This window comes from Mus caroli, unplaced genomic scaffold, assembly GCF_978045245.1.
Source record: "Mus caroli unplaced genomic scaffold, Mus_caroli_1 scaffold_16, whole genome shotgun sequence".
In the NCBI taxonomy this organism is placed as follows: Eukaryota; Metazoa; Chordata; class Mammalia; order Rodentia; family Muridae; genus Mus; species Mus caroli.
The window spans coordinates 76832708-76844733 of record NW_028227271.1 but is presented as its reverse complement, the minus strand read 5'-3'; the positions used below and the strand labels follow the sequence as shown (position 1 = coordinate 76844733).

At 46.8% G+C, this 12026-nt stretch overlaps 1 protein-coding gene across 1 annotated transcript in view; it reads left to right on the top strand.

Moving 5' to 3' along the window:
• The window catches only part of Ankh (ANKH inorganic pyrophosphate transport regulator), a 127185-nt gene extending 122937 nt beyond the window's left edge, over positions 1–4248 (top strand). The window contains exons 10-12 of the mRNA XM_021183678.3: positions 286–409; positions 800–899; positions 2443–4248. Of these exons, the coding sequence (XP_021039337.1) occupies positions 286–409; positions 800–899; positions 2443–2556 (338 nt within the window). The 3' untranslated portion in view covers positions 2557–4248. The remainder of the gene's footprint in view (positions 1–285; positions 410–799; positions 900–2442) is intronic.
• Positions 4249–12026: the final 7778 nt, after the last annotated feature.

Sequence of the window (12026 nt, the reverse complement as noted above, 5' to 3'; positions counted from 1 at the left end):
ACAGCAGGGTGATGACGTCTGCCACCAGAATGGCGGTTATCATGGTGCAGAGCAAGGCACCTGCCTGCATATGGCCTCCTCGACATGGGACTGGGGAGGCAGGGAGCTGGGGAGGAATGGGGCCTGACCCTGGTTAGCCTCCAAAGTAGGGATGAGCAACAACAGGAAGACAAGTGACCAGCCCTGGGGCCCTGTAGCTAGGCTGAGAGGTCCTGGGCCAGCCTAAGGGTGGGAGGGAGCAGGGTGGAAGTAGGGCACACAACTGACACACCCTTCTCTCCTCAGTGACTGTGAGAGCTCATCTCACTGGATGGCTGATGACACTGAAGAAAACCTTTGTGCTGGCGCCCAGCTCCGTGCTGCGCATCATCGTCCTCATCACCAGCCTTGTGGTCCTGCCGTACCTGGGGTGCGTGTTCGCAGCATTTGGCATAGATGTGTGGCTTAGTAAAATACCCTATGCAGAGGATCAAAATCTGGATAGCCAAGTGAAAGCCCCAAGTGTATTAGACTGGAAATTCAGAAGGAAGCTTGTCGGCCCATACCAGTGAGTCTCTGAGATCTATACTAGCTTGGAAACAGGTTCAGTTCCTGTGGTGAGGAATGTGTAGGACAATGGAAGGAAGGCGGCACAGGTCTCCCTCAAAGGTGGGTGGTCATCAGATACTGTCCTGAGGCCAATGGAGGGGATTACTGCGCCATCCCTTGCTGATCTGCAGTGTTCTCAGGATTAAGCAATATCATCATAATGTCAGACTTGATTCTAACAGACTAAATATATCTGTGTTCTCCTTTGCAGGGTGCATGGAGCCACACTAGGTGTGGGCTCCCTTCTAGCAGGGTTTGTGGGAGAATCTACCATGGTTGCCCTTGCAGCATGCTATGTCTATCGAAAACAGGTGAGAAATGATGGGAACAGCTTTGGAGACAATCGGAACCTCTCTCTGCCTTCGCAAATAATTTCCATCATCAGCTCTATTCCAGGAAGTCTGTTCTAATCCTGCACAGCCACCCTGTCCCTTCTACACCATACCCAGCCCATTACAGGCCCTCACCCTGACAGCACAGAGCTAGTCTGTCCTAAAGGCAGTTTTCAAACTGCATGGAAACTGGGTTTTTTTTTTGTTTTCCTTCCTCTCCATGATTTGTGAGTTCTCTGGGATCAGAAACCCTGTATTATCCACTTAGATGAGATTAACCAGTGAGAGGAAACCAACAAGAGATGACAGGGCCCAAGGCAGAGCCTGGATGTGTATACTTTTGTGCTGCAAGGTACATAAAAAACAACACAACTGCTAAGAGACCAGGGAAGCAGTCAGGAGAGCCCAGGGACAGATGATGGAATTCACTGTGAAGGGTAGACTTGAGGGGTCAGGGCCATGGAGGTCAGGAGAAAAGGGTGAAAATGTTGAAGACCATAAGTAAAGGGCAGAGGGCTGTAAAGGAAACTTCAGAAAACTAGTTAAGAGAGGGTAAAGCTCAGTGCAGTGTTTGCACTGGAGACTGACCCAGTGGACGGGATACTAGTGGGAGAAGGGACAGCACAGCACAGCCAACCGGCCAAGTACAGACTGGAGAGAGTGGGCAGGTAAGATGGGAGATGGGAGCCTCCACTAAATGTAGGGAATAGTCATGGGAAATCTGCTTGCTTATGCTTGGGTCAATTAAGTGGAAAACCAAGCTGCCCCTGAGGAAGGGCCATGAGGAAGGCTAGAAGACAGAGGAGGCCGGAGGCCGGGCAGAGGACCAAGCAGCTGGGAAGAGCAGGGTGTGGAAGCCCCACCACAGAGAGACCGGCTCCCTGCAGTGGGCAGCTCAGCCCAGGCCTTCTTCTGGGTCCTTCAGCCATGCTGACAATTTCCAGCAGAGACAGAGTTGGACCTATCTGAGGTCTGGGTTTAATCTTGTAAATAGGACTCAAGAAAAGCAAGGAAAGACATGACTGTAATTGCTGAGCATTACAATTAAGCCAATGTGGGACGGGTGAGAGGCTTCAGGAGGCTGTGCCATAGGAGAAGCACAGAGCAGGGGTGGGAATCAGGTCCTGAAAGGAACATGCTGGAAGAGCCACAGAGTGTGAGGACCTGGGGAGGCCCGAGTGCCAGCTGACTGCTGAGCAGCTCGGCAGTGAGGCCACCAGGAATCAGGATACACAGTCCACAAGACAGAGGGAAGCCAGAGCTGTCACAGGGGCCGGACACCCACTAACCACAGGTGAAAGCGTGTGGCTTTGGGGCAGCGTTCCAAAGCATGTCAGCAAAGGTATGAGGGACAGAGTTCCCCACAGTACCCAGCATACAGCAGGTATAAGAACAGCCACAGTGAAAGGAGCATACTGAGCTAGATTCAGCCTGGACCATAAAGTGGCCTCCCTCCCGCCCCCAGCAGTGTGTGGTGTGTCCTGCCCACATCCCCACTGTGATGTGTCTTCTTTTAATCTAGAAAAAGAAGATGGAGAATGAGTCAGCCACCGAGGGGGAAGACTCGGCCATGACCGACATGCCTCCAACAGAGGAGGTGACAGACATCGTAGAGATGAGAGAAGAAAATGAGTAAGCACAGGCTGCTGGGGGCCACCACAGGGACAGTCAGGACAACAACGGTCGTCTCTTTCCTCCTCCTCCCCCCATCAAGTTGTTTTCTGTTGTTTAATTTTTATTCTTGGTTATGAAAGAGGCCTTGCTTTAGAGGTTTCGTATAAATTCTCTAGCATACTGGGTATGCTCACCGATGCAGGGACCTGAAGAAAGGTCTTTACTGTGGCTTTGTAACTCAGAATCGCTGACTTCATGCCCCTGCTTCATAAGACCCAAAAGATAGAGCTGCCTCTTGGTCAACGTTTCTACTCCCTTGGACAATCTCCACTTTGGAACCAAAGGACTTGGGCCAGACTTTTTCTGTTCATGTTTGCCTCCTAAGATTCAACAGGTTGAAGCTCGGCCTCTCTTGACTTGCTCCCCAATACTGTGGCTCTGGAGTCAGGAACTATCTGCCGCACATACTGGTGGGCCCCAGGCTGCAGCCCACAGTCTCCCTGTTCCCAGAGGAAGGGCTGCTGGCCCTGCTGGGCCAACGTAGTGGGAATTTAATCTCCTGTAGAAATTGGGTCAGCCACAAACTGACTTGATCGTCAGCATCCCATTGTTTTCCTGGTTTCACTGAGTTGCTGCATCCCACAGTGTATATACATGAGCTGACCCGCAAGTGCAGCTCCAGTGTCGGCACCCTCCGCATGAGTTTCCCTGAAGGCTTGCGTTTACTCGCCTTCCCTGAAGATGGCACTAGAGCGAGAAGTGAAGCGTTCTAACTGTCCATTTCTCTAACTGTCCATTTCGTTTTCACAGTGAGAAAGCTTTAAGTAGTAATCTAGCATTCTAATGCCAGGGTCTTGTCTCGTAACTTCTGATGTAGATGTGCTGCCTATTTCTGCAGGACAGGTAACCGAGTATACTATGGTACTCCCCTCCACACCATAAAGCAAGACATTTTATAAACAGTATCAAGGTCACTATGTGATACCCCGGAAATAATGCATTGGAAATCCACTTAGTGCAGTATATTTTTCTAAGTTTTGGAAAGCGGGTTTTTTCCTTTAAAAAAAAAATTATGGACACAGTTCACTAAATTCCTGATTTAGTCAAAGTAACTAGACTGAAAGAACCTAAACAAAACAAATATTTTAAAGATATAAATATATGCTGTATATGTTATGTAATTTATTTTAGGCTATAATACATTTCCTATTTTCGCATTTTCAATAAAATGTCTCTAATACAATTCAGTGATTGCCTCCGTGCTCCACATACCTACAGCTTACTCGGGTTGTACCAGTGACCGCTGTATGTTACAGCCTTCTACACGTCCCTTGTGTATGAATGTAAGGGCCTACAGATCCAAGAAAACAAGTTTTCATGATGGGCAACCTCGGGAGGAAATGGATCCACTACTGTAGACAGGCAAAGGTGGGAAGGGCAGAGGGAAAAAGGGCGGAAGGCGGGCCTCTTGTGCTTATTATTTTGGTGTTGTGTAACCTCATGTTAAGACTGTCAGGGCTACACAGGCTCGCATTTCCATTTCTAGATACCCAGTGTCCCTCATATGTGCCCACCATGGGAACAAATCCTATGTGCTTCCGTAGCTGCTTGTGGGTGACGTCAGGGGCAGATCTGAAAGATAACTGAAAGTCTTAATTGTATTGGCTTTTTAAAAGTACATGACTAGAAAATTAAACAGCAATATTTTTTAAAATGTGTGGCTATTTTCATGCTTCTGGGGTTGGAGCTTAAATATCAAATATCAAATTCAAAATCCTTTCCCGTTAAATTCAAGAAAAGCTAGTATCTCTTTATTGTGCTGTTGGAACATGTAGCTTAGAGCCCAGAGCCACCTTCATCAGGATGACTGGACATCAGCTGTATAAGATGTCCTGAGCCACTGGAATGCAGTGCCAGGCCCAGGCCTCGGCAATGGAGCTGCGGTTTGGCGTGATTTGTTCTGACCTTCCCCTCTTAGTACAGGCTCCTCCACACACATTCTGTGGGCGTGTTTTGTCACCTGACACCCTAAGACAGCTGCCATACTGTTGTATTCAAACAAAGAATTCCAAGGCCTAGACTTGGGAAGGGCCTTTCTCCTCTTTCCACAAGCATTAAGGGCAGCCTTTCTACCTCAGCAGCTAAGTGTTCTTTTTAAACATTTTGCTCAGCTAACAAACTGAAAAGGACCATGTCTGTAAAATCCTCAAGGACTGTGGGAAGATCAGATATGGCTTTCTCAAGGTTAAGTGACAAATACAACCTAAAGTTGCAGAGGCAGGAGACAAGTTTTCCTCAAAATACTGAGTTAGGATGGCCTTTCTAGAGTGAGGATTTTCTCTGAGAAACTAGAGAAGCCTGTTTATCTGAGGGGCAACCGAGGGTCATTCTAAGTGCACACCTGACCTGCTGCTGGCTCTGCCCTTGTTTACTGGGTGCTGGCACACAGGCCCTCTCTAAGGCCCCCTGGAACTGAGTAAACAGGACTGCTGTGACTCAGGAAGGACAAAGCCTGCCCACTGCAGGGCTCGGGGAGTGTGAGCGGCTTGAGGCTGGCTTGGTGGGGAACTCACTGCGAAGGCCTTGTTTGTGTCTGTGGGTCGGAGCTGGTCAATCTCTCCTTGCTGCCCATGTTGGGCTTGGGCTTGGGCATCTGGAATCAAAGGCACTCTTCTCTCGGTTGGGACCATCTGTTTCTTGGCCTTCGCTCATGCTTTGGCTTGGAAATGTTCACAGAGGGCCTCAGAAATGAAAACACTTACTCTGAACTGCAGTAGTTACTCAAGCACTTTAAACTCCGTGAACTCTCTTGCTTTCTTGCAATGCAGCCCCTCCTGGATGTGGCAGGACTGAGACAATGGCCTTGGTCATGGGGAAAGTGACTGCATTTTATCTTTAATAAATAGTTTTATCACTCCCTTAGTGCAGGTGAGTGGGTGTGTGTGCCTGTTTCAGAGAGGAAACAAAGGCTCCCTCTGATTCTAGTTCCCCAATCTCCCACCCTCCTAACTGTCCTGTTTGGGGATATTTTCTCCTGAAATAGGCAAAGGGAAAGGAACAGTTTCCAAGATTCAGCAACTTTCTCTCCATACTGAAGCGAGAGCAAGAGATGTGCTACAAAATAGGAAATCCTAATATTCTTATAATTATTTTCAGTTTGAGACAGGGTCACTCTACATATCCCTGGCTGTCCTGGGACTCTATGTGGACCAGGATGACCTTGAACGCACGGAGATCCATGTGGCTCTGCTTCCCAAGTGCTGGGATTAAAGGTGTGCACCACCATAACTGGCCTCTTCTAATGAAATTATGTTACCTGGGCAATGTTTCCTTGTACTTTTTCCCACTTCAGTAAAGCTCTGAATAGAACGTGACCAGAACACCAAGTGCTGCTTTGTGTCTGGTTTAGGGTACTGTAGGCAAGCTAAGCCTTCTGTGCTCCACCAGGAGAGGGATGTTTTCAATGCTGCCCTTCACACACTTTTATAACCAAAAGTATAATGCTGTCTCTGGTGAGACCTGGGAAGGTGAGGTGACTCCAGTGTTAGCTATGCAAACCCAGTGTCTTGTCTGCCTTTCCACAAGAGCCTCACACAAGGCTCTTTTATAAAAAGCTTGAAGCATCAAAAAGCACGGTTTTGAGCAATGTATCTGGGAACCACGAGAGCTGCTTCTCTGTGTGGTTATTCTGAGCCTCTATTTTTGTCATTCGAAGTAGCAAAACATCAGGTGACTCATCAGCTGATCTAACCACACATGAAACAGGATGTAGTGGAAATCTCAAGAAAGGCCTGGATGCCCTGCTCAAAGGCTGGTGACTAAAATTAACACACCAAAGCTAAACAAGAGGCAAACAGGACTGTAATCAACAACCGAACCCCACTTTACAAGTCAGGAAACAACTCACTGCATTGTTTACTGTCTGATCTCAAAGGGGAAAATAATGAGAAGACAAGGAAACCTTAAGTTTCATTCTCCCCACCACAAGACAGAAGGGTGGTCGTTAGCTCCGTTAACTGACGTTAACTGACATGGTGCCCTACCCGGAAGAGCACCTAAATCCAAGGAAACAAATTCTCTGCCGAGTGCAGGTGGTGCCGACTTATAACTAGTACCTTACAGAAACTTAGTAATTCATTTTCAGAATGTCTACTTAGCATGTATCTTTGTGTATATACACCTTAGTGTGGAGTGTGGAGATTCACACACTGTGCACACAAGAGTCCAGAAGAGGGACCCAGTGTCCTGTCGAGTAGTCTTGTCTCCTTTGAGATGGAGGCCCTTTCTGAACTAGGGGCTCACATTTTGTTGAAGTTAGAAGCCATCAAGACCCACCAATCTGGCCTTTGACAGCCCCCATCCCCGCCTGGGGCTTACTAAGTGGATGCTGGGATCAGAACTCTCATCCTTGTGGTTTCAGAGCAAACATTCTGAATCACTAAGCTGCCTTTCCAGTCCAGTGACAATCTTTCTCTCCTGCATTTGCAATCAATCAAACAGGGTCTCTCAAAACCTGACTAGGAGATGCACTTTTAGAGGTGACTGTCAGACACACATGGATAGACTTACTGGATGGTTTATGCAGGAGACATACATGGGCAGAGTTAGCTTTTATACAGTACCTCTTTTCACCTGGGCCAGTAACTCCAAATGCACTTATTAGCAAGACTTGACATCTACTTCTGTAGAAACAATGTCAACCAATATACAAGCTGAGACCACAGACAAGAACCAAAAGCTTTTCTACTTCAAAAAGAAGTCCTTAGTGTACAAGGAGAGAGGGGATGAGAGCAAAACAGCTCCAACCCAGCAGCAGTGAGGACTCACTAAGAGAAAACTCTTCCTTCTGGTCAAGAGGATAAAATGTCTGGCCTGGGTAAAAATCGAACACCTAAGTCATCCAACATGAGGAGTGAATGTGACCCGGCAGGTCAACCACTGGGCCAAGGGACCACAGCAGGGAGGTGGGAGCACCTTTAGGGAGGCAGACTCAATGTCAGCCATGCTGAAGAGATACTTTTGCTTCCCAGAATTCCTATGCCCGAGCCCAAGCTGCCATGGAGCTCAGCTAGCTCCCTATGCCAAAGGTCCGACTCCTTCCTTTTTCTGTTCCTAAGTATGCTTTCTCTAGCAGCTGGGGGTTCCTTGCTTTGTCCTGAATGCTCCCTCCCCACCACATGGCTGCCTGCTGCAGAGTAACATGGTTTTTCCTTCTTCCCCTCTTTCCTCTAGGCAACTCCCGACACTTACAGCTTGCTTGCTCTGGGATTTTCCTTTTAAAACTCTCCATTTGATGTTTTAATAAAACTCTTCTTAATGAGACTAAGAACCCCAAGAGGGTTCCTCCAGGTCCTTGTACGTCAAATAAACTGTGGCTTTGACTTTCAAATGCTCCTGTCTTTTAATTCTTTAATGACCAGGAAAAAAAAAAAAAAAAAAAAGAACCCATTCCTACACCCTACTCAGTATGAATTGTGTATAACTTCACGGAAATCATGTGTCATGCACAGTGGTGATTGCTATAAAAGCCCGAAACACAGGTTTCCAACCGTGGGTCCAAGACAGGCAGCTTTTGCAACGGGAGAACATTAGGTCAGGTCAACTTTGGTTCCCTGCAGTATAAGGCTGTGACCTTCTAAGACCCAGGTTTGCATGAGCCAGCTTCTGAAAATTAAGTCCACATCACCTTCATGTCACAAAGCAGATTCAGGGTACACACGGCAGGGGCTGACGCTCCACAGTGTCAGCCTGTTACCATGACGCAGGTGTGTTACCCCAGGGCTGTCACAAGGTTTATGGATGTACCTTGTTCCTTGTAGTTAGTCAATGATATTTTGCTTTGCTATGTGGTATCTTATTAAGATGACTGTCTATAGCTGGTACAACTAAAGTGTCAGAGCTTCAAAGACCTGACAGCCACACAAGAGGCTCTCCAACCTGGGGCCCATGACAGGGCCTTTCTCACCTCTCGCTTCTGAGCACTGACCACAGTGCTCAGTACATGTAAGTTAAGATCCGTGGCTCCATCTCCTTCCTCAGATTCCAACTTTAGAGAGGCAGAGCTCAGCAGTGAGTTATAGTACTCTCTTACTCAGGAGAGGATGGGTCTTGTCATCCTTTTTGTCTGTCTTGTTCCTCATTAGCACATAGCACTGCTCATGCCTTCTGAGAAACTATAAAACCTACTTGTTCCTCAGCTACACAAGATCGTCCCCGGGGCTTGTCCTTTCTCCACTCCTTTTTTTTTTTTTTTTTTAAAGATTTATTTATTATTGTATCTAAGTACACAGTAGCTGTCTTCAGACACATCAGAAGAGGGCATCAGATCAGATCTCATTACAGATGGTTGTGAGCCACCGTGTGGTTGTTGGGATTTGAAGTCAGGACCTTCAGAAGAGCAGTCAGTGCTCTTAACCACTGAACCATCTCTCCAGCCCTTTCTCCATTCCTGAGTCATGTCCTCGTCTCCACTACCTTCTGTCTGTGAGAGTCCCACACAAGTCCTTGCTATCCACCTTCCAGGTGCATTGCTAGCAGCTGGAAAGGTCAGCACAGAATAAAGCTGTTCTGGGCACAGCAGGTCTCTCTCTCCTCAGCAAACTCCTCACTAAGATTGTTGTTGGAAGCCTGTTTTGCAGGCAGAGGGCATCTTTCTCCAAATCTGAGGCATGCCAGCAACTTAGAGTCCACACCACACCTGAGAAGGACTGCATGAGTGAGATAAAGAACAATTTTAGGGAGGGTCAGTAACTTACTTAAGCCAAGCTCATCATGCTTAGAGTAGGTAGTAGAACTGTCCTTCAACCCAGACCCACAGCCCAGTGTATACACCTTTAGGTGCTGTGCTGGTCACGTCATCTCGACTAACTTCAGCTACACACCAAATCCTAACCCCTCTACCCACAGAGGCAGCAACATGTTAGAGTGGGCCTCAGCACAACACAGGCCTACAATGGGATGCTACGAAGTTAACATGTGGGTCTCAGTCTGTCACAGTCCTTAAAAGTAGACATTTAACTACAGCAGCAGAACAAGCTTCTAAGTTTTATTTTCTAAGTTTATTTTTACTTCTTTCCATAATTCTTGGCATCTGAGTATGTTAATGGGATCAGAAGCAAAGACCCAGAGTAGGCTCAGCCTCTGACCTTGAAAGACCTTGAAGACAAGAGACACTACAGACCGACAGGAGACTCTCACAGCACCAGCCAGGCATCTGAGATGAGTTCACAGTAGGAAGCAAGACCCCAAAGCGCCCACATCGCAAGGTTATGCTTTCAGGGCAGTGAGCATCTGACCAAGGCTGCCATGTCCTGGTGAGATTAGAGCAGGCTCTGCTACTCAAGGCAGCAAGAGCACAGCGAGGTCATAGTGCAATCACCCATCATGATGAACCCCGGGGAAGGGAAGGGAAGTACCTTACTACAGGCAGAATCTAAAACTGGGCTGCCATCCTCCCCAAGGTACTAAGCTGCAGGTGACAAAGCCAAAGGCCTTTCATAGGCAGAGCACTGCACTCCCCCCCGGGCACTCTTGAGTCGCAGCCTCTGGTGGCTGCTGTGGTCTCTCTCGTAGGACTGACTACCAGAGTTTTAGCACCACTTATGGGAATGCAGATCAAGGTGATTCTCTTAGTTTTAACTAATCACAAAAATCCATTTTGAGGGTCAACATTAAGACTCAAGTACCCATGGTTATAAGGAAAATGATGATAAAGACTGGATATTTTGAGCTCAATGCCCTTTTCTTGACTTATGTTTTGACGATTTACTTCCTGATGCAAACCTAAACCCAAGATATCAAGATGTTAACTGAGATAAAACTGGAAGAACCCGAGTCAGTGTCTTCCTCAGTTAGTGCTCCTAACTAACAGTGTGAATACTCCAGCGTGCTCTTAGAGTATTCACACTGTAGGAGGACATCTAAGAAATGACTGTCATTCCAATGAATGGTGCAAACTTGAAGGTCATTCTATGTGGAATTAAAAATGTGCTTCATTCCATCTTCTCCAATAGCAAGTTGTCAGCTTACACAACCACCTGACCAGTTTGCCTCCGTCCTCTCGGAATGGTGAGTTCCCAAGCTGTCCAGCTACAGGGCATGTGCACAAAGGCATGCTGTATGGACACTGCAGGCTGCTGTGCACGCTCACCCTGACCCAACACACAGACACAAACAGAGTCTTTCTCTCCTGGCTCCTAGTATTACTGACTTGGAGAAACCAGCAGGAGGGTGGAGAACTATATACTAAACCAGTGACCGTGGTGCCTTCCATGGTTCATGAATGTCTTTACTTCACACATTCATGAAACTGCTGCACAGCTAAAACCAGATTCCCCCTGTTCCTTTGAAGAGATGAAAATGAGATTTTTAAAAAGTTAAGTGTTAACTATTACACTTATTTTACAATAATGGACTTGAATTGGGGGACAGGAACTGACAGACTATGTTCTCATTAGCTTTTCACACTCACTCAGAGTTTTCTTCTTTCCATTCAAGCACAGGTCTGTTGGGCATCCACTGCATTGGATGATGTGGCAGCTTTAGCGGCCAGCTTAAGAGAACTAGACTTCCACAGGAGATGAGTGTCTTGGGTGCGCCTGCCTCCATTGGCGGCACCTTGTCCTGGCTGGGACGCTGCATTGTATGTAGAGACAAAGGAACCAGGCAGGAGCTTGCACTCTCTGCTCCTGACTTGCCTGCCATGGTGGGCATCCTTCATCAGTGAGCTAGAAACCCTTTTCCCTTAAGTTGCTTCTTCTGTCTGAGACTTTTATTATAGTAACAGAAAAGGAAATGAAGCTACACATCATCTGAGAGTTTTAACCTTACCTTTTACCTCACCCCTCACAGTTTATCACTTTCTTAAAACTCTAAGTTGACGCTATGCTCTGCCTCTGCCAACCTGGCAATCTGGTGTTTCTCTGAGATGAACTGCACACATTGAAGGGTTTCTATCTTTACTGTGGTTACTGCTTTTTAAAGAAACAACACATCTTAAAGCAACACTATCTATTTTATACATCCTCAAGCAAGATTCTTCAATGGTTTTTGCTTCTAAAAATATTTTCTGCCCTTCAGAATATATATAAAGGAGAATACCCACAAAGTAATGCTTAAGAAGATAAATAAATAAGGAAACTGATCAACTAAATCTTTACACAGAAGATGACATGGCAGGAAGTATGGCAGCCTGCATGTGTCCACCATGAGAGGTTCATCATTAGTGCTGTCACCTCAGAAGCATCGAAAAGACCTTCAAAAACAAGACCACTGTTTCACAGGGTGAGTGGGAGGGGACAGGAAGATTGCACAGTCACTTAGGGAATCAAAAGAACAAGGCTTCGACACATAAGAGCTCACAAACGCACAGTGAGAACTTGTCTAGTGTGGTGGCGCATACCTGTGATCACAGCGCCCAGGTCAAAGTCCGAGATGGCCAGGTCTCAAAAAGTTAAAACCAATCAACTCAATTAAAAACAAAACAAAAATCCA